The sequence below is a fragment of the Ictalurus punctatus genome, chromosome 6 (assembly GCF_001660625.3).
Source record: "Ictalurus punctatus breed USDA103 chromosome 6, Coco_2.0, whole genome shotgun sequence".
NCBI lineage: Eukaryota > Metazoa > Chordata > Actinopteri > Siluriformes > Ictaluridae > Ictalurus > Ictalurus punctatus.
This window is the reverse complement of record NC_030421.2, coordinates 25,153,680-25,177,087: the sequence shown is the minus strand read 5'-3', so window position 1 is coordinate 25,177,087 and position 23,408 is coordinate 25,153,680. Positions and strand designations below refer to the sequence as shown.

At 37.9% G+C, this 23,408-nt stretch overlaps 1 protein-coding gene across 3 annotated transcripts in view; it reads left to right on the top strand.

The window, feature by feature from the left end:
- csrnp3 (cysteine-serine-rich nuclear protein 3) overlaps positions 1-23,408 on the top strand; it is a 34,056-nt gene that overhangs the window by 6,789 nt on the left and 3,859 nt on the right. The window contains exons 1-4 of one of the 3 annotated variants that reach the window (XM_017470529.3): positions 13,831-14,191; positions 20,183-20,349; positions 22,701-22,960; positions 23,060-23,356. In XM_017470529.3, coding sequence (XP_017326018.1) covers positions 20,202-20,349; positions 22,701-22,960; positions 23,060-23,356 — 705 coding nt within the window. In that variant the 5' untranslated portion in view covers positions 13,831-14,191; positions 20,183-20,201. Of the gene's footprint in view, positions 1-13,830; positions 14,192-17,379; positions 17,424-20,182; positions 20,350-22,700; positions 22,961-23,059; positions 23,357-23,408 lie in introns of those variants that run through there. The other 2 variants (XM_053681056.1, XM_017470526.3) reach the window with 2 other exon arrangements.

The window sequence follows — 23,408 nt, the reverse complement described above, 5'->3', positions numbered from 1 at the left end:
CTCCACTTATATTGGCACCTTTGGTAAATGTGAAAGAAGGCTAGAAAAATTGTCTTTATTGTTTAACCTTTTGATCTTTTGTTAAAAAAAATTCACACAAATACTCCACTCTCATGGATATCAAACAATTGCAAACAAAACACAGGTTTCTAAAAAAAAAAAACTTTGTTAAATATGGGTGTGCAACAAGTATTGGCACCCTTTTAGTCAATACTTTGTGCTACCTCCCTTTGCCAAGATAACAGCTCTGTTCTTCTCCTATAATGCCCAATTAGGTTGGAGAATACATGTCTCTCCAGATCCTTCACATTTCAATGTCCATGCTGGTGGACTCTCCTCTTCAGTTCACCTCACAGGTTTTCTATGGGTTTAAGTCAGGGTACTGGGAGGGGTCATGGCAGGACCTTGATTTTGTTGTCAGTAAACCTTTTTTGTTGATTTTGATGTATGTTTTGGATCATTGTCCTGCTGGAAGATCCAACCATGGCCTACTTTAAGCTTTCTGGAAGAGGAAGTCAGGTTTTCATTTAATATCTGTTGATATTTGATAGAGTCCATAATGCCATATATCCTAACAAAATGTCCAGGTCCTCTGGCAGAAAAAAGCCCCAAAACGTTAAAGAGCCACCACCATATTTAACTGTGGACATGAGGTACTTTTCCATATGGCTACCTCTCTGTGTGCGCCAAAACCACCTCTGGTGTTTATTGCCAAAAAGCTCTATTTTGGTTTCATCTGACCATAGAACCTGATCCAATTTGAAGTTCCAGTAGTGTCTGGCAAACTGAAGACGCTTGAATTTGTTTTTGAATGAGAGTAAAGGCCTTTTTCTTGAAACCCTTCTAAACAACTTGTGGAGATGTAGGTGTCTTCGGATTGTAGTTTTGGAGACTTTCATACCCCAAGACACAACTAACCTGCAATTCTCCAGCTGTGATCCTTGGAGATTTTTTTTATCCACTTGAACCATCCTCTTCACAGTGCATTGAGACGATATAGACAGACGTCCAATTCCAGGTTGATTCATAACATTTCCAGTTGACTGGAACTTCTTAATGAATGCCCTGATGTTAGAAAAGGACATTTTCAATGCTTGTGCTATTTTCTTTTAACCACTTCCAATTTTATGAAGCTCTACAACCTTTTGCTGCATATAACCTCTATATTCATTGGTCTTACCCACTGTGATGAATGACTAAGTGAATTTGGCCTATGTGTTACCTCATATTTATACCCCTGTGAAACAGGAAGTCATGGTTGAACAATTTACTGTTTCTAGTCACCCAGGTGTACTAAAAATATTTTAAATATCAATGGAAATTATATCATGTGAATTCATAGGGGTGTCAATAATTGTTGCACACCTATATTTAACAAAGATTTTTTTATATATATATATATAAACCTGTGTTGTGCTTGCAACTGTTTGATATCCATGAGAGTATTTTTGTGATTTTTTTTTTTTTTTTTTTTTTTTTTTTTACCAAAAGGTTAAACAATAAAGACCATTTTCCACAGCCATCTTTGCTCATATTTACCAAGGGTGCCAATATTCATCTAGGGCACTGTAAGTGCTGCAATGCTATTGGGTTGTTCCAGCATATATTATGACACTGAAGACCAAATGGTAGCAAATCAGGCTACTAATTAGTGATGCTAACAGGGCTTGCCAGTATAGAGAAATACTGAATTTAAAGAGTGATTAGAAAAGGCTTTCTATGCATAGCTGTAAATGTGTCTTCTCAGCTGGGGCAATAATTAATTAATTCATCATCCTATCAATAGTAAATATATGTCAGACACTTCTACTGTATTGTGCCAGCAAACAATACATTACAATAGTAATCTGATTCTGTCATCATACATCGTTACACGTGGCATCTATATAGGAACAATATACCAGTTACTGCTAGAGCTAATAACTGGGTATTGTACTCGAACACTAGCATCACTATTATGGACTTAATTAGATTAACATTAAGTGTTTCATATGCTGGTAAAATAAAAGAAGGATTTATGCTCCTGAAATTCTCTGCACTGTAAGCACGTACTTGTATAATTCTTCTGTCCCACAGTGATTGTTTGGCATGAATGGCAGTTTAGTCATCTTTTGGTGACACACACTCAGTGTCTCAGCCTACACATGCACTCATCTAATTTTAGACTGCACACACTCCCTGGCTGTCAGGTAGCTGCCAATCAGTAACAGTTACCACACCTGGTACTGCTTCAGTCATTTACAGCCTTACTCAGCTTCAAATTACAACCATATCATTAGACTCACTTGACTGCAGCAGTTGATTCATATGTGATGTTAAGGATTTTAAGATAGTTGTCACTTTCAGGATCAGACAAAGCTGTTTTTCATTTTGAGGCATGTGTGGAGTGAGTCCTTTCAAAAGAGAAGTATGTATGTTTTGTTTTTTTTCTGAATATTTGATCCAGCTTTACACTATGTTATTGAATGCAATCCAAAGAGAGATGTTTAAAAATTAAAATTATTTATTATTAAGACAAACAAGATTAACTTCATAGAGCTTCTCTGACACCAGCCCTCTACAGTTAAAATATGAAAACGTTATCAGATCTCAGTGAGAAAGTGAATTAATAATGCGTGTGTGTCTGTGTAGACCCAGACAACCCCAGCCTTCCAGCACTTGGATTAAAGATGAAAGCATTGTTCACTATGTGAGGTGTTGTGCGTCTGTGTCTACTCAGAGCTTCGACTTCTCCTAAGTTTTTTTTTTACTCTTGGCATTGGCAAAATGCAGAGATAAATAAAAAATATTTCTATGAATTATTCAGGGGTGTCTTATGATTGACATGAGGGTGAAAGTACCTGATTATGCCACAGAAGTACGTGAGTGGAATGACATTTGGAGGGGAATTGATTCAATCGGGATTTACAACTTCAGGAAGAATCCACACAGCTGCTGAGTGCAAGAATGTTTGGGGTTTTTTTTCTCCTTGCTGTCTAATTTGTGTCCATTGACCTTAGCCTTGTCAGTGCTGTACACAGAAATAAACTTTTCCTTATATTGAGAAAATTCTCAATTCTGATCATGTTATGCAAAGACATTTCATCTTAACCATTATCTTAGAACAATCTGAAAATCTTTAATTGTCCCGGCAATATTCCCTGTGTCTAGAACATTCCAGTAGCTATGAATCGATATCACAGGATACTTACTCAAAGGAGCTCTAAATAGACTTTCATTTGTCAAATAGCAATTTTCTTAATGCTTTACTCCAGTCCAGCTATTAGCATACTAGGACCTGATAACACTCAATGTTTGTGTTTCACTAGTGGTGCATATTTTAATGTCCTTCTTAATTTAAGCACTAACACAAGCCATGATGAGAGGAGCAGCTTCTGTGCATGGCATTTATTTCTATTAAGAGTTCAAGGCTCTGTGTAACACGAGGGAATACAGTCCCCCTTAATAAACACAACCACGAGACAACCGAGTTCAGACTCTGTGTGTCACTGTAAAATTGAATCTGTGCACATGCACAAGGCTGGTGGTGGAATGGTGCTTTTTTCCCTTCCATTGTTCTGGGTGGAGGATGAGGAGATCAATGCTGGGCACTAGCTGCAGCAGTCTGCTCCGTGTGCAGGATACTGAACAGCAGCCAGCGCTGTCTCGTTCCTTTCATGTATGTGTGTGTGTGTGCGCGTGTGCGTGTGCGCGTGTTGATGACTAATGCCTTGCCTTGGGCAACAGCAAGTTAACAAATGTACAGAGCTGGAATGAAGCCTCATTTCCATAAAGCAGTGAGTGTAGTACATTTGCTTAAATGGGCTGCTTTGTCTTTAATTGGCTTGTATATTTTTGCTTGTTGCTCCCAAAAAAGACAAGTTCTGTAGAGTCTCACAGTTTTGTGTTGTTTTTGTGCCAGAGACTAATTTTTGTATGTGTTCTAAGTGATACATTTTGCTTAATGAAGGCTGTGATTAGGAAATTTTTATGTCATTTTAGCAGTGTGTGTGGGCTGTTTGTCTTTTTGAACAATGAGCAATACCATGTGTTTTTGTATAAATTGGAATTGGTATTGATTTACAGCTCCACAGTTCATAGACTGATTGAGCGTTCATGGTAAATCAGATACTATTAAGTAACTGTTCAGTAATGTGTCATACCTTAATTTGTCAGTTTATATCACCTGCTTTTTATCCTGTGTATGCTTAAATATCCATCTATCCATTTTCTGTACCACTTATCCTTACTGGGTCACGGGGAACCTGGAGCCTATCCCAGGGGGCATGGGGCACAAAGCAAGGGACACCCTGGATGGGGTATGCTTAAATATTTATTTTATAAATACAAAATACATTCACTTGAAAGTAGGGCTGGGCAATATGACAAAAATATCATATCATGATACTTGAGGACATTTCTACGATACACAATGTGTATCACGATATATAATTTAGCTAACAAACTGTCTGCAAAACAGTAGAAAATAAACAAAAAAGTTAACCTGAGTTTGATGATATGTTTCGTTAATGCCAACAAAGACACAGTACAAAAAATTACATCAAATCAACAGCATCCATTCATTACTATTTAATGTATAATAATTAAAAATGTTTTTAAAAATACATCACCATATCAATGGTATCTCAGAAAATTGTATTGCGCAATCATTCATCATGATATTGATATATCACCCAGCCTTACTTGAAAGTACCCCTAAACTTAAAAAAAAAAAAAAAAAAAAAAACCATGCTGCTAAATAAGTAGTGGATTCCAGTAGGTTAGTGTTTAGCGTTATATATATATATATATATATATATATATATATATATATATATATATATATATATATATATATTTCTTTTTAATTAAACTTAATTAGACTCTTTTTCAGTGTTCTTAGTACTTCAGTAAGAAAAAATACTGATTTGGGGAGCATTATGTATTAACTCCATCAGTGGACCAGCATACTAAGCTAGTTAACTTACTAACTTAGCGAATGTTAGTCATTTTTGAGAATATTTAAATGCTAAGTGAAACTTTGATACTGAAATTCTAGTGAGCCAATATAAGTGAAAAAAACAAGATAGATATAGATTTACTTTATTGATTTCCAAGGGGAACTAGCTAGCTAGCTAGTAGTGATACTATGCCAGGTGATATGAGAACATGAGTGCATTTCCATATTTCATATTTGTGTGTATATTCATAGATTCTGCTGGCTATTAAAAATGAAAGACATGTTCAAATGCAATTTCAAGTAGTTTGCTGGGCATTACAAAAAGAAAGACTTTTTCAAAAAGAAAAACTATTAACCCATCCTACTCCCTTACAGAATACAGCAGCTTTTGAACACTATCCTGAAAGAGTAAGCCATGACCTTTAAAAATTCCTGCCTTGGTATTTTTCATGAAGCAGACCTTGTGTACAGTACAGTCAATACTTCCCAAATCTAATGTCAAACATGTCATGTATCAGCACTACATTTATGGCCTTTTGGAGCACTTTAGTAAGTTTCAGAAATCAGAAGAGAGACATTTTTGAATATATAATCATTAGAGTGTACAGTTTTGTAGGTTGCATGGAGCAGCAGAGAGACATCTCTTTTCGCCCTGGAAAGACCTGGCTCTGTGTTGCTATGTAGGGCTGCTACTTGTGTGTGTGTGTGTGTGTGTGTGTGATGTATGAGGTTAAACAGTGTCTGGACTTCTACTACACTTCTCCGGGAGTGTCAGAGGCCTTTTACTCTTCTCTCTTTTTAAGCTCCACTTTCAGTGTCTGTCTCTGCTGCATCTACAGTGGGCCAAGACAGCCGCTCCACTGACGTATGACACTTCAAAAAAAAAACTTGCACAGCCATATGGGAAGAATAATGTTTGTGTTGTGCCATACAACAGTAAAAACACTAACATTGTAGAGATGAGGTGGGCCATATTGAGCTTTAGCTAAAACTGGCAGGCCAAATGTGTTCCTTTTTTGCCTGCTGTCTCTGTCCCCTCTCTCTCTTTCTCTCTTTCTCTCTCTCTCTATCTGGATGCAGTGAGGCTGTGCGTGTGTGCTGTACTGTGCAGTTGCCTTGGCTTCGCTAGTTTGTAGACTGCAGAGAAGGGGAGTGAGGAAATCAACCTGGCCAGCTCATCAAACACTGTTTTAAACTCTACTCTGATGTTGAGGCAGGCATTCTCAAACTTTTTGCTGTCACCCCTTTAATTGTATAATAAATGCGATGGACTCCGTTTAAACACAATCAAACTATTCAAATATTAGACGCGTTATTTAAACGTGTACAATAATTTGTTGGCTATTTATTGCAGCCACAGTGTTTTTTAATTCATCAAATTTCCATATTATAAATATAATAACTTTGATAATAGTGGGTTATGATTTCCACCCTGAACTTGATTATTTTCCACATTTTATTCCTCTTATACTACAGCTATTTGTCAACAGTTACATTTTTATTTACATATTTTATTTACATATACAATTTATTAATGGCTGTCACGCCAGCTATTAACAGTCAGTCACTTCTACCTATATACAGTCTACTTGTCACTTCTCTTTCTGGATGTTAATATGACAAAACAACACAGTTTGTCATGTTACCAAGAAACCAGAACGTGCTCTGTCCTCTGTATGTCTCTTGTGGTGAAACACTGTTACAAAGAACTAACACCCAAGACTGCTTCCAAAAATAATCATCTCCTTACAGAAAGCATCATCAGAAGGATGATACATTTTTCTTTTTTTATTCATTTATTATTATACAGAACTGTGCAAAAGTTTTAGGCACCCTATTTTTTTTTAGTACAAACGTATAGTTATAGATTATCATTTTATGATTTCTACATTATCCAGTCAGAACAAAAACATTTAAGTTTTCTCAACATTAGTTTTCATCCCAAAATTAAATGTTACAGAAAAATGTTTGTATGTCAGTAAAGAAAGCAGCATATTATGTAAGAGACACTTTTCAGACAAAAAACATAATGAAGGCTGTTGGGTTTTTGCTGCAATAATAAGAAACAAATGTGGCAGTCAAAGTCTCCAGAAGAACTGTGTCTGGTTCTGCAAGAAGCTCAATAAAACCTGTAGCTCATTTCCTTATAAAACTGCACACATTATACCTGAAACTGCAAATGTTTTAAGCAAAGGGTCGTCACACTAAATATTTACTTTGTTTAATTTATTACTGTTTACTCCTTTTCTAGTATTTTTTTAAAATATGGAAACATTTAATTTCATTATTTTTGAAGGCATGTTTGCTCTACAGCATTTCTATGCATGTGACTTTTGCACAGTACTGTGTACAGTATATTTATATACTATCTATAAGATTATATGGAGCATCCACCATACAAGTCCCTGTGAATTAGCAGTTACTATAGAAACGATGAAGTATGAACACTACTGTCAGCAATGCTGTTCTGGAAAATTAATCAACACTTTCTGATCAATCACATTTGAGAATTCAACAGTGCTGTGGTATAAAGACATCATCTGTAAGTGTATGTTCCAGCAACATGGCAGACTTCCTCAGAGCTCCATTTACATTTAAATTTCTCCGGAAAGAAAATATCTGTGTCTTACTCCCTCGGATACACCATATAATAAAATGTTCCAGCTTGAAAAGAAAAATGACTTCACTTGTTCAGATTTTTTTATATAATGTTACAATGCATGTTGGCCTTTCACCGTTAGTTCATAGTCACTTATACACAGTCATATGATAATGGTTTTAGGTGATTGCAATTAATGATTACATCCAGCAATAATATGTTTTGATGTAGCTATATGTAGTTGGTAAACATGGCATTAATTGTCCAACTGTCCATGATCAGTATTTGATCATTGAATTTGTTGTATTTATGTTTTGTCATTGAATGCAGTAATATTTAATGGTGCTTTAAATTGGCAACTTGTTAATGGCAATATTTGGTGCATGAATACACAGTTTAATTATTTAGTATTATGAATACCCAATATTACAGTAATTGTTTTTTTTCGTCCATGAGACTGTTTGTGTGTTTAAGAATAAGTTGTATATATTTAAATAATAATATCTGCAATGTATTCCCCGTATAATTTTTTTAAGGCAGAGCTGCTTATATATTCACTGTTTATAAATGTCTGTGTGTGTTTGTGTGCGCACGCAATGGCTGTCTGTTATAAAAAGAACAATAGTATAGTCAGCAGCAAATAAAGTGTTAATTTCAGTATTGTGTTTGACAGTTACTCATTTTTGTAACCATAATTTCATAATTGTGACAGGGCTGCGTACAGAAAAGATGCTTTACCACAACAGATCCCTCTGGTATCTCACAGAATAATGTTAGTGGAGTAGGAGTGGCTCAGTGAGTCAGATTTTCATTCCCGGGTTATTTGCAACAGTGGACATTGGCACTTATTTGTTTTCAGAAGTGTGAGCTCCAGGGCCAGGAAGTGCACAATTGAACTGACCCATGTGATTCAGTGGAGTGGCTGGGCTCAGCTATACTCTGGGCTGAGGCCATTCAGAGGTTAGCATGCTGCTAATTAAAGGCCTTGGAAAAGCCACGGTGACGTAGTATGAAACATTTAGGAGGAAGCACAGGCTGGGGATAGAGGCTGAACAGATGGGGAGACAGCAGAAAGCAAAGGGAGTTAAATAGAGGTGACAAAGCAAGCATGCTGCGTGCTGAGGAGGGCTGGCATCAAAGCAGCAGGAGTGTTTCTCTACTACTTACTACCTTTCCTGTGTTGAGGGGAGATTTCAGCATCTAGTCTGAAGGCCCTATTTGTGTAATGCACTGTGTAAAGCTTCTTACGGGTTAGAGAGTCAGCAGAGTAGCAGTGGGTTAATCAAAGTTGATTCACTAAACATTAAATAGGATTTGTTCATGTAAAAATTTCACATCTGTTTAGGGATTTCTTTAATACGTATTGGCCTTGATTTTATCGCTGCTTGGAGACTGAAAAATGTCCCTCATTCAATACTCTCACTGATGTCTTTATCATAATCAGACTGTCAAGGAATATCTGCTATTATTTGCTGAAAATATATAAGCATGGCTTTTGCTTCTTGCAGCTGCTATTAAAACCTCCAGTTATTACTAATCACTTTTATTCACACACTTATTAAATCTATAACCTGTATTTCTATGACACAATCATATTTGATTTAGATCTGGACACCTCATTTTCACATGACGTAAATTCAGGTCCACAGTTCCTTATGCAAATGAAGCCCTTCCAGTTGACAAATTCCCACTATTTGACACAAAATTCACACACCCATTCCCAAAATGGGTCATTCTTACTGATGCCGTGGCTCCCCAAATCAGTGTAACAAAACTGCTTCCACTTGGCCGATGCTCTGCATTTTTATGAAATGGAGCAGTGAGTATGAGACCCCATAAGGAGGGGAAAGGAAAAGAATGCAAATTAGATATCGCTGTTATACAATAGATGGGTTCCCAAGATGGAGAGGAAATGAGGACAATAATTAAATCTTGTGGGAAAATCAGGTTCCACAATGCTTATGCCCTCATATGAGCATTTATCCTGTGCACTTATGGGAAGGGTCAGGAGCTTTTCTTCCCATTGATTGGACTATGGACAAAAACCAAAGCATTTTGTATGGAACAATATTAGGCTACACAAGTAATATGAGGAAATTGCTTGCTGCTATTATTCTGAATGATTTTCCATTTAGTCTCAGCTTTAGTGTTCATCCATTCAGAGATCAATATTTTATACCCATGGGCTATACACTATCAGAAAAAAGAGTACTAAACTGTACCTTTCTTTGTTGTTGGAGCGGCACCTCAAGTGTACATACATTTATAGTATTTATCCTTTTCCTAAAATGGTGCATGTGGTGTACCTTTTAAAGCTTCACCCTAAAAATAGTTAGGATCCATTTATGTACCATTTTTAAATGTACACTATATTCATTTCCAGGTGAAAGAGGCATGTTAAAGGTACAAAATTGTTCCCTTGATTGTACATCCCTGAAAACAAGGAAATGTACAGTTTATTATTATTCTTATTGAGAGAGTAACTAGAAAATGTTTCCATTTTGTGTATATAGCAGTGGCCTGCTATATTTCTGGGGAGTGGGTCCTGGATAAATTAAACTCAAGCACAGTCAGACAGAAATTAATCCCAAAACACACATCGGCATTATACTTATGAGGCAGCTGACCCTTCACAGAGCTTTCTTAAAGCCTCTAATGCTATATAATACACTCATGGTATTACAAACCATCTTATAAGTAGACATAAATTGCTTTCGTGCCATATTAACTACAGTGCCCTCCATTAATATTGACACCTTTGGTAAATATGAACAAAGAAAGATGAGAAAAATTGTCTTTATTGTTTAACCTATTGATCCTTTGTTCAAACCATTCACAAAAATGTGCATTCACAGAAATACTCTCATGGATATCAAACAATTGCAAACACAACACAGGTTTATCCAAAAAAAATATATCTTTGTTAAATATAGGTGTGTAACAATTATTGGCACCCTTTTAGTCAATACTTGTGCTACCTCCCTTTGCCAAGATAACAGCTCTGAGTCTTCTCCTCTAATGCCTGATGAGGTTGGAGAATACATGGCAAGGGATCTGAGGCCATTTCACCATACAGAATCTCTCCAGATCCTTCAAATTTCAAGGTCCACGCTGGTGGACTCTCCTCTTCAGCTCACCCCACAGGTTTTCTATGGGTTTCAAGTCAGGGGACTGGGATGGTCATGGCAAGACCTTGATTTTATGGTCAGTAAACCATTTTTGTGTTGATTTTGATTTATGTATTTGTATCATTGTCCTGCTGGAAGATCCAACCACAGCCCATTTTAAGCTTTCAGGTAGAGGCAGTCAGGTTCTCATTTAATATCTGTTGATATTTGATAGAGTCCATGATGCCATGTATCCTAACAAAATGTCCAGGTCCTCTGGCAGAAAAAAAGCCCCAAAACATTAAAGAGCCACCACCATATTTAACCGTGGGCATGAGGTACTTTTCCATATGGCTACCTCTCTGTGTGCGCCAAAACCACCTCTGGTGTTTATTGCCAAAAAGCTCTATTTTGGTTTCATCTGACCATAGAACCCGATCTCATTTGAAGTTCCAGTAGAGTCTAGTGAACTGAAGACGCTTGAGTTTGTTTTTGGATGAGAGTAGAGGCTTTTTTCTTGAAACCCTTTCAAACTACTTGTGGTGATGTAGGTAACTTCGGATTGTAGTTTTGGAGACTTTCTGACCCCAAGACACAACTAACCTGCAATTCTCCAGCTGTGATCCTTGGAGATTTTTTGGCCACTCGAACCATCCTCTTCACAGTGCGTTGAGACGATATAGACACACGTCCAATTCCAGTTTGATTCATAACATTTCCAATTGACTGGAACTTCTTAATTATTGCCCTGATGGTGGAAATGGGCATTTTCAATGCTTGTGCTATTTTCTTATAGCCACTTCTCATTTTGCCGCTCACAGTTATATTCCCTGGTCTTACCCATTGTTATGAATGACTAAGGGAATTTGGCCTATGTGTTACTTTATATTTACACCCCTGTGAAACAGGAAGTCATGGTTGAACAATTTCCTGTTCTTAGTTACCCAGGTGTACTAAATTTCTTTTTAAATATATTTTTCTCATATGAATTTATAGTGGTGCCAATAATTGTTGCACACTTATATTTAACAAAGATTTATTTTTGGGGGTAAACCTGTGTTGTGTTAGCAATTGTGAAAAGACAATTTTCACAGACTTCTTTGCTCATATTTACCAAAGGTGCCAATATTAGTGGCAGGCACTATATATGCAATGTTTGCATTTATGTATTTAGTATACAAAACACAATTTAAATTGTAAAAGACTGTTAGTAGCCTAGTAGTGGATGTGAAGCAAAATTTTAAAAAATAAAAATAAATAAAAATTGTTTAATATTCATACAATAGCAACTGATGGTTAAATAACATTTTGTTATAAGTTTGAATGGAAATTATGTTGCGATATTAATAAGACCTTGTTCTGAACATGCATATACAATTATTCCTATTGTAGCTTGAGGTGATTTAAATAGAGGAGACATCTGTATACATGCAAAAAATGTATCTAATTAACTTAATTCATTCATTTTATTCAAAAAGAAATCCACTGGAACATTAAATCACTATTATATGCCTGGGAGTCTTTTAATCCACTATATATGCATTTGCAATAAAATAATGAAATAGTTTCATGAAAATTTGTACATTATAATCTAGAGTGCAGATTGTGATTTAGATTGTAAATATATGCACCTTCACTGGTCCTGTACATCTTCTGAGGCCAATCCCATGAGCTTAGCTTTGCCACATGACCCTGCAGATCACTGATTGGCATGTACGTTGCTTAGCAACAGTAGTCTACTATCCATCCTGCCCTAAATGTATAACACCGTTTGAGTTATTGAGGAGCTTTTGCTCAGTTTGGGTTTGAACAGGAATCCCAGCAGTGGTACTCTGCACTATTATGCCGTGCTTCAGCCTGGTGTTATAATGTGTGCTGTAAACTCCTTTTATCACTATATAATTGGTTGACTGTATGTGGTCAAAAACTAGGAATGCTCACAATCCTTTTCTTCCACTTTTCCATATGATACCAGTAGCAGAGACTTAGATGTCTTCCAATACCTGATACTAAACCATTACTCATATCCTCTCAGTTACGCCTAATAACCACGCTCTGCAGGCTGGTGTAGACATGTAATGGGAAACATCACTGGTGTGATGACGGTAGACTTGTTTCCTGTGTTTACATGCAATGTCTGTGTTATGTCAGATCAGAAATATACCAAATCCGACCCCATACTGATTTAAAGTTTCAGGTGGGTATTAGATAGGTGTATCCTGATTAAAAAACACATTCATGTAAAAGTATTGTTTACCTTTTGAAGTGAAGGCAGCCATTAAATAAGAATAAGATTAAAGTGTATACAAGGTTCAGATATTAATGCAAATATGGAAATAAAAGTATATTTTAGTGTATATTAAATGTCATTTGGGATAGTTGGGAAGAAGTTTTTGGTGCCGGAAGGCATTATTACTCTGCAAACTTGTGGCATTGATAAACCATGTGGCAGCTCATATTAACTGTAGCTCTATGTTTTTTTGTTTTATTTTTTTAACACAAATCCCAGTGCAGCAGTCTCAATCCTGTGTGTGTGTGTGTGTGTGTGTGTGTGTGTGTGTGTGTGTGTGTGTGTGTGTGTGTGTGTGTGTGTGTGGCTAATTTGTTAGTGTACCCATTAATCTCTTTAGATTACTTGCTGTGTGCAGGGTATTGACTTGTAGCTTCCTCTCCTTCTTACATCCCTCCTCATGCAATCTCTGCACCTCTCTTACTCTCACTTTCTGTCCTCTCTCTCTCTCTTTCTCTCTCTCTCTCTCTCTCTCTCTCTCTCTCTCTCACCTTCTTTTACCCCCTCCCTCCCTTTCCAACACTGGTAAAAATATCTGCAGACAGCAGGAGCACAGAAAAGGGTGTCTCTCTCTCTCTCTCTCTCTCTCTCTCTCTCTCTCTCTCTCTCTCTCTCTCTCCCTCTCTCTCTCTCTCTCTTTTTCTCTCTCTCAGACATCCCACCCATGTGATCTCGCAGGCAGGCTGTGCTCAGTCTCCAGCCCTCAGCTGGCTGCACCTAATGAGTCTTTGTGTGGCTGGAACGAATAAGAGAGAGAGAAGCAGAGAGGGAGAGAGAAGCAGGGAGAGGGAAGAGGAGAGTTCTTTACTGGAAAGAACAGTAAAGACTTGGCTGCTGCTGAATGCACAGGTTTCTCTCTCTCCCTGTCTCTCTCTCTCTCTCTCTCTCTCTCTCTCTCTCACACACACACACACACACACACACACACACACACACACACACACACACACACTTCCTTTTACATCTCTCTCTATCTTGCTACTGCTACTCTTCTCTCTTGCTTCCTGACATCTCCCCTTCTCTCTCTCTCTCTCTCTCTCTCTCTCTCTCTCTCTCTCTCTCTCTCTCTCTCTCTCTGTCTCTGTCTCTCTCTCTCTCTTGCACACACATACAGACACATACACATGCTGCCCAGCACAGGGAGAGTAAAATGGGAGGCCTTCATTCATCACGACTCATCCAGGCTTGAATCGGTTCATTCACTCTGAGTGTGAGTGGAGGGAGTAGCGGGTGAAGCACATCAGTGGTGGACGCAGGTCAGTTGGCTCCTTTAAAGCCTGGCATGCAGCCAATTGTTTGCTGCTGAACCCATGTGGCAATGCCAGGCTACAGCAGGGTTTAGCTGACTGTGGCTTAATGCTTAGGTCAATAGGCTTCTCTTTAAACTACATACAGTAGCTGCTAATGTTGCTTCTGTTTCTCAGCTTGTGATACTTTGTGATACTGTCCATGTGGTGGTGATGCAGTATTGACAGTGCCTATGTATGTATACATTTGCATGCATGTGAAATGGTCCTCTTGCTGGGAGTGGCTGAATTTTCTGTGCTGGGTTTTGCTGCAGAATGCTTTAGTTGCAACATGGAGTATGTGTGCTGTGGAAAAGTACAGCAGCCTAGCCAGGAGAGAGGAGAGACAAAGGGAGAGAGAGAGAGTGAAAGAGAGGGAGAGAGAGAAGGGAATGAGGTATGGAGAGGAGGAATAACTAGCTGGGAGAGTTACTGCTCTCCTCATCTCTCCGTCTCTCTCTCCCACTGCACACTACAGCAGTCAGCTCTTGTTACCTCTGGGCTACCCATGATGTCATGCCAATTCATTGTGTCAAAAAATGAATAGTTGCTACTCTTGCACTGGTCTCAGATGGAACCGGATCCAGTGAAGGATCTCTGCTTTAACAAGGCGAGATGACCAGTTCTACATGAACCACTTTCTATTTGCATTACAGGTTATTTTGTCATAAGGCTATGATATTTCTTAGTATTATGAGCAGTCATTATTTTAAGTCTTTAAGTCATAATAAAATGTGTCCAATATTCTGCTTTGCTAGTATGTATCAGAATCATTGCATATACCCTGAGAGAGATCTTACATAAAGTGACTGATCAGAGATCCTCTTTTCTTTATCAGTGATTTTATGCCACATGATTATATATGTGTGATGCAGCATGGTGCTTGTATTTATTTTTGGATCTTGGGGGTGTGTAGTAGATGCCAGAAACACAATAAAAAAAAAATCGAAATGTCTCTGATATGAAATCACTATTTGTGCAAGTATATTAGTATCTCCATAGCAACCACTTTTGGTATGAAAGAGCAGTGCGGCATGCGCCGAGGGCTAAGAATGCGAATGGATTTTCAACAAGGGGGAACTAATTATGATGATTACAAGGAAATAGGCCTACATTGTATCCGAAAAACCTGGACGAGCCATTTTCAGTTATCTCATTCCCCCTCCTGTAAATCTGACAGGGAGCAGCAGGCCTTGCAAAAATGGACATAACTGAATGATTTTTTTATTTTTATTGGACGATGTCTCACTGTGGTTTTGAATTAGATTAATAATATGACGACACAAAAAAAAGTAGATTATTGTCAGCAGGGTCATGAGTACAGTAGGTACCGTATGCTCTCCCTGCTGGAGAAAGAAGTTTGATTAGTTCAGCCTGACTGTAGAACACGGGCTATAAGAAAAGTACGTTTTTTACTGTAGGGAAAATGCCAGACATTCCATAGCAGCACTGTATGCTGTGGTTTGGAGCTTCTCCAGCTACTCTCTCTCTCTCTCTCTCGCTCTCTCTCTCTCGCTCTCTCCCTCCCTCACTCCATCAGCACACACAGAAGAACAATAGGCTTGTGCTGAGAGCCTAGCCGAGCACCCCCTGCTCCGTCTGGGCTTCTGTAATCAGCCGATAGCGCCGAGAGGTTCTGAGCCTCACCACATGAAACAATACAACAGCATATCTCAGACTGCCTCTCTCTCCCTCCTTCTCTCCTGGCACACCACTAATCTGTGCTTCCTCCTGCAGCTTTTTCATCATAGTGCCTATTTTAGTTTTGGAAAGCAAGAGAGAGTGAGTGTATGAGAGTTAACTGTTCTCAAAGCTATGCTGCAGGTTTTTGAAATCAGTGTAGGATCTCACTCATCTACATGACAAAAAAAAAGGTTTTGACAAAACACTCTGGAGAGTTCTGCCACGATTATTAAAGCCATACTGGGAACATAATTATGAACTGATTAATACTAGATAATCCTGTTGCTTTGTAAGACAGGGTCATTTAACCTCATCTATTCACCAATGTTTTTTATAAAACGCAAAAAGTGGTGTTGTGTTTCATAGTTATCCAGAACTCATTTTCACCAAATAGGATACGTTAACAGACTTTTAAAGATAATAGGTGTATATAAAAACTGTATACACTATATGGCCAAAAGTTTTTGGACACCTGACCATCACACTCATGTGTGTTTTTTGAACATCCCATTCCAGTTTTACTTCCCCTTTGCCATTATAATAAGCTTATAATGGCAAAACCTCTACTGGATTTTGAAGCGTGGCTGTAGAGATTTGTGCCCATTCAGCAACAAGAGCCATATTGAGGTTGGGCACTGAGGTTTGGCGAGAACGTCTGGTGTTCTAGTTCATCCCAAAGGTGTTCAGTGGGCTTGAGGTCAGGGTTCTGTGCAGGACAGTTGAGTTCTTTCACTACAGCCTTGGCACACCATATCTTCATGGACCTGGCTTGGTGCACAGGTGCATTGCCATGCTGAAACATGTTGGGGCCCTTTATTTCCATTGAAGAGCAGTTGTAACGCTACAACATACGAAGACTTCCTGTTTTGTGCTTCCAGTGGCACCAGTTTGGGGAAGAACCACATATGGGTGTGATGGTCAGGTGTCCACAATCTTTTGGCCATATATACGGTCATGACACCTGGATACATTACACATGTACCTAAGAACTACTGCTGTAATCATAAAGATTATGAAGTTCATACTAAACATCCGTTCAACACATTTAGTATGGTTTGGATTTAAAGTATAAATTTATATATGAGGGATTACTTATATGAGTTTAAATAATTTTTTTTATGATTTTTAATTATTTATAAGAAAAGTGTCGGGTGTCACCCAGAAGAGGATGAGTTCCCTTCTGAGTCTCGCTCCTCTCAAGGTTTCTTACTCATCATCTCAGAGGGTTTTTCATTAACACTGTCACTTCTGGCCTAAAGGATCTAAATCTCCCCACAGATTTTTGGAATGCTGCTTTGTGACAATGACTACATTTACATGGACAGTAGTAATTTAATTATAGACCTTCCTCTGAGTAAGACAATATCGTGATTAAGGTCGCTTTTAGAATACTCCTTTCATGTACCCGTGTTACATGTTCTAGAATATAGTTCGATTAATAGCACGTCATTATGTCACCGTGCCACACCGTCTGACATCCCTCCAGAATTTCACATATCAACATGCAGTTCGTCTTATGGTACAGTATACAGTTTTGGGTGTTTTTATTAAAAAATTTTACAAACACTTCAAGTGCGGTTAATTATTTGTCTTCTATACGTGCTAATAGACAACAGCTTGAAGCCCTGGGCTGCGTCCCAAACTGCGTACTTACCTTCTATATAGTAGCCGAGATGCATGTTTTTCGTCTACTATAAGCCTATAGTAGGTAAGTACACAGTCTGGGATGCAGCCGTGCTCTCTTTGAGCATGGTTGAGCACTGCCATGTGTGATTGTGTCCTGTTGCAAAATGCGGTGAAAACTCTCATACGATGTTAATAATGTGATTAAGGTGTTTACAGGTCTGTAATGCACTTCGATAATCCGACTAAAACAGGTGTACTCCACACGTCTTAATTCAATTTGTGTTTACTTCAAGTATGACTTTAATCAGTTAAGGTAATTAAAAATTGCTGTTTACATGGTAGTTTTACATAGTAGTTTTTAATCAGAGTATTGTCTTAATCAGGTTAATATTGTTTATTATTATTGATTGTTGTTGTCCATGTAAACGTACTGTGTGTCTATCATTAAAAGCACTATACAAATAAAATGTAATTGAACTGAATTGAATGTATGTATGTATTAGAAATACTACAGTATTCTAAATACTATTCTTTTTATATTACCACTTTGTCACAACATATAGTATGCAGCGTTTCTTTGATTGATTGACTGTTTGTACAGGAGCAATCAGGGCCAGGCAATATGGCCGTTATTATATTGATATCTATCTCTTATAACATTGACTCACTCCTAGTAACAAGTAGCTGACTGGAGGTTTAAATTTCCTTATTTTCTGTATTGAATTTTCTGTATTTTGTTTGTATTGAGTATCTAAGATGAACCTAAAACTGACAGATTTTTGGAACGTGGTTTTACTGTTCTGTTTGTTATTAACAAACTTGAATATTATGATACGTACAGTGTAACATAAAATTGCAATCAAGTACAGTGATATGATATTTTTGCCATATTGCTCACTGTTAGGAAAGATTATTTGCTTGGAAATGTTTTTCAGATACTGAAAAGCGGAAACAAATGTCAGTCAATAGTTTGAGATACCGGGTTTTTGATTTGCATGAGCTGTAAGCCGTAATCATCAAGATTAAAACAAAAAAAAGCTTGAAATATTTCACGTTTTGCGTAATCTAGAATATATGAAAGTTCCACTTTTTAAAATAAATGACAGAAAAAAACTTTTCTACTATATTCTAATTTTTTGAGATGTACCTGTACATGCTTTTCCTTTTTTCTGATTCTGCTGTATTGTAGAGCGCTGCAGACCAAGAGAATAGTGTGCTATAGTGTGGGTGTGTTTGTACGGATATCAGCGTCGTGGTTTGTGTGTGTTCTGAAAATTTTATGTGTGTCTGAACAGTTTGCAAGAAAGAAATGATAATGTACTAGAAATCCCACCCCATATATATGAGTCAAAGAAGGTTACTGAGTTTTGAAGATTTTTGCATTATGTAAAGAAGCCGGCATTTAAAGGTTACAATTCTGAAAATGAATGAATGTTTGGTAATTATGATCAGAACTGATGCTGGTAAAAAAGCGAAGTCAGTGAAAGTGGAAAAAAAATATATTAATATATAATATTTCTATGACAGTTTTTTGACATCAGGTCCTTTATGGACCTGAGTGGTATTTATTTATTAATTTTTTAAATCTGACACTGCATAAAAATATGAATGCATCAAAATTAATGTTGTTGTTAATCATTGACATATCAAAGACTGTAATAATCAAAGGAAAAATATTCTGCTTAGCATTTAATATATGGAAAATAATTACTATTTTTCTTTTTTTCATAAAAAAAAGACCCATCTGTGGCATTATGTAAACAAACCAGCATTTAAAGGGTTACAATTCTGTAAATGGATGAATGTTTGGTAATTATGATCAGAACTGATGCTGGTAAAAGAATCAACATCAGTGAAAGTGGAAAAAAAATTAATATATAATACTTTATGACAATTTTTGGACATGGACATTTTTGTTCTCTATGGACCTATGTGTAACTTTTGTGTACAGAGGCAAAATTTCACCATATACTGTATTAATCACACTAACACAGTCTGTGTTAGATTAGTTGTTACTATAAAGTGAGCATACACCCCTTCATATATGTTTGTTATGCCTCAAATTGGGACCATTGTAGTGATTTTTACATCCATTTATTTTCTTAACAAACACATTCACTGTGATTATTTATCTGCTCATCATTTGTCTGAAATATTAACAGCAGTACTAACTAAACTTTTTTAACAGCTTTTGTTGGTTTTTAGATGTAATTATTTACCACAGCTTACTTTACTTTCTCAATATTCTGTGCCTAGGTGATGTTTTGTATCCCAAAGTTAAAGCTTCAACCCTATTTCACCTCATTTTCAGCCACACTATTGTACTCCTGTGATTAATTCATCCTCACAGCGGACAGTTTTTATACCTACATAGAGATATTCAAATGAAGAACCCCTTCTTTTCTGTGGCCGCTCAATAAAGGATGGACTAAACACACTTCCTGGAACTTAGAGGCATTCAATTAGTAGTTTTTCCTTCTCTATCTTCCATCTGAGGCCATTTGTGGCGAGGTGATCAATCGCCGAAGGAAAGGAGGGAGGAGAGGCAGAGAGAGAGCTTGTTGCTAATTGAGTGCTTTGAGGATTGTAGCACACATAAGCTAAGATATTAAAGAACCTTCCTCTATCTCTGTCTCCCTAACACCCATGCAGGTGTGGCTCAGAAGCAGTCATGAGTGGAATACTGAAGAGGAAGTTTGAGGAGGTGGAGGGAGCGTCACCGTGCTCCTCACTGAGGGAGTCAGAAGAGGAGGAGATATCGAGCAGTGAGAGTGGAGACAGCAGCGACAGCGTCAACCCCTCTGCCTCTCACTTCACACGTGAGTCATCACTGCTTCCTTTGTCGTCATTATTATCATCAATATACATCAAAGTCTGCGATTGTATGTTACAGGGATATAGCTCACCATGCTTAGAGTTTCTACATTTAACAGTGATTCAGCACTGACATTTACTCTATCTTAGACAACATTGTTATAAAAATTTAAGTCTTACCTGATGAATCATATTTAATGTCCCTTGAAAAGACAGTAATAAGTCTTAAGCTGAATATTTCCTCAATCACTGCTTTTTCAGTTGGACTCTCAATCTCTTGATTGGTCCGTAACATGTAAAACAACGAGAAATATTTTTTCTGCATTTACACTCTTGGCAATACAAAAAATGCTTGTGAGGTCCTCCGACAGCTGAATTTAGCACTGCTATTTAATATCGATTTTCATCTGAGTCTGTAGTGGTCTATAATAAAATATTCATTATAACAATAAACCTAAAACGACTGCACCTCACAAGTTTCAGCATCAAGTGGCTACACTTCACGCGTGCTTTGTGTTTACTGCTATTTGACTTCATCAAACAAGAGAGATAGCTACTAAGTATTTAAGAGCATGCTGTCCTAAAAACACAACATATTATAATGGATGTGGAAAGAAAAAAAAAAAAGAAAAACCACAGGAAACAAAATCTCTCTTGAGAATTTTTTTAAGAGGGCCACTTTAGCACATTATATCATATATCACAAAAGGGATTTGTGTTGCAATGAGTAGTTTTAGAGATTTTTCATCTGCACCCACTTGCTACTGCAATAAAACCTCAAGCTGTCTCTTATTTAGAGCTACAGCGGGAAAGCCCGGGCCAATGAATCTGTGATTTAAAGCTGCTGCAGGCGAAGCTACACAAATGAATCTGTGATCCTCACCTCTTACAGAGTTCAGTGAAAGAGTGTGTGGGTTTCTAAGAAAAAAGCCACAGCTGAGTAAACCTAAACCCTATTGCTCATCACATTGGCTAGCACATGAGCTGCTCACTGAGCCTGTGGGTAGCAGATCCCTTTTGCTGGCTCATGCCAGCAAAGTGCCTGATGCTGGTACTCATTAATGATTAATAACACCAAAGGTGCCTACCTCAGTGCTAATAGGCGAGCAGCACTTTTGTTCTGCGCTGCTTCAGTGCGGGTAGAGTTCTTTCTAAGGGAAGGAGCACATCCCGCAGGTCTTTCCTCAGTGGCCAGTACAAACAGAGAGGTGTGTGGGGAGTTCAGAGTGATTTACACTCAGGGAATACAAGTGTAACACTCATTTCACTGTCCTATTATCATTATGTAGCCTACTGCAGGATGATTTTATTTGCTCTCTTTAAAAAAAACCTCTTTATTTATATTAATTGCCTACCTTACTGTTGCCTGCCTCACTGTCTATTTCTCATATATTATGTTTATACGTTTGTGAAAATGTAAGTTAATATAAAAAATTGTTTCTACACTGTGTTTCTGCTTTACATTAAGGCTGAAGTTTCTGCTTTCCCACGCCGTGAAAATGTGCGAGTGTAGCATGCTTATGCCTGTAATGAAATATATTGTGCTCATGCTTGTGGGTGGTGGTACTGCAGGACCAGATGGTTTCTATTTGTTCTGTGTGTGTCTGACATGATGGGACTCAAGGAGGGGTTGTAGGGAACTGCATGGACATTAAAGCCAATACGAGAGACTTTTATGCTCTATGTATGTAATCTGATGGTAATTTCTCCACCTTTTTGCATTGCAATCCAGTGAGAAGCACAGGCCTGCACATTCTAAAAGGACCCAGTGGAGGTCATCACAGGGCTGCACTTAAATAAGCCGTGCTTGTGTAGATGGTGTAGATGGCTGCTATAATTTATGTGGTTTGTATTATGAGGTAATTTGAAAGAGGCAAAACGCTGTAACAGGAAAAGCAGTCCTCTCAAAGCTGCAGTTGAATTGTTAAGAGCCCATGTGAGTCTCCTGTACCATTCAAAACGGATAATATACTTTAATTCTAAAGTCCATTGCTCAAGCAAGACTACAGTATATAAATCCTTTTGCATTAGATAACATTGAAGAAATATGGGTCAAAGACAATATGTGTTTTTTGGTGTCTAAAGGCTGTCATTAATAATATGCAGTAGAATTATTAATTTGGATAAATATTATCAAACATAATTTGTTCACAGGGGAAAAATATGTTAAGTCCAAAATGATCAAAGTAACATATTAACCATTCTAACATCTAGTGTTTAAAAAATATCTCAGAATATCACTACATCATATTCTTTAAAAAATTTACATTTCAGTTTTTTTCTTCAATTCATTTTTGTATTGTTTTTTTTTTGTGTGTGTATTTAACATGAATATTTGATTCTCTTTCTCCTCCAGCCTCCTCCATTCTGAAGCGAGAGAAGCGGATGAGAACTCAGAGGGTGCATTTCGAGAAGGTGACGGTGTACTATTTCAGCCGGCGGCAAGGCTTCACCAGCGTTCCCAGTCAGGGAGGCAGCACCTTGGGCATGTCGAGTCGACACAGCTCTGTACGGCAGTACACACTCGGCGAGTTTGCCAAGGAACAGGAGCGCATACACAGGGACATGCTGAGAGACCATTTGAAAGAGGAAAAACTCAACTCCATCAAACTCAGGGTAGGAAGCAGACTCCATTAGTAAAAATGCTCTGGAGGATGACCCGTGAGTTACAACAGGTATATGCAGTAACCCTGTGAACTGCTTTTCTGTTTCTAGCTGACAAAAAATGGTTCTGTTGAGTCAGAAGAGGCCAATGCTCTCACGGTGGACGATATCTCGGAGGATGACCTGGACCTGGACAACACAGAGGTGGACGAATACTTCTTCCTTCAGCCGCTGACCACCAAGAAGCGTCGGGCCCTGCTTCGCTCATCTGGTGTCAAGAAAATCGACGTGGAGGAGAAGCATGAGCTGAGGGCCATCCGAGTGTCACGTGAGGACTGTGGCTGTGATTGTAGACTCTTCTGTGACCCAGAGACTTGCACCTGCAGCCTGGCAGGCATCAAGTGCCAGGTAAACATGTATATGATAAATCAGCAAAGATGTCTGACACACACACACACAC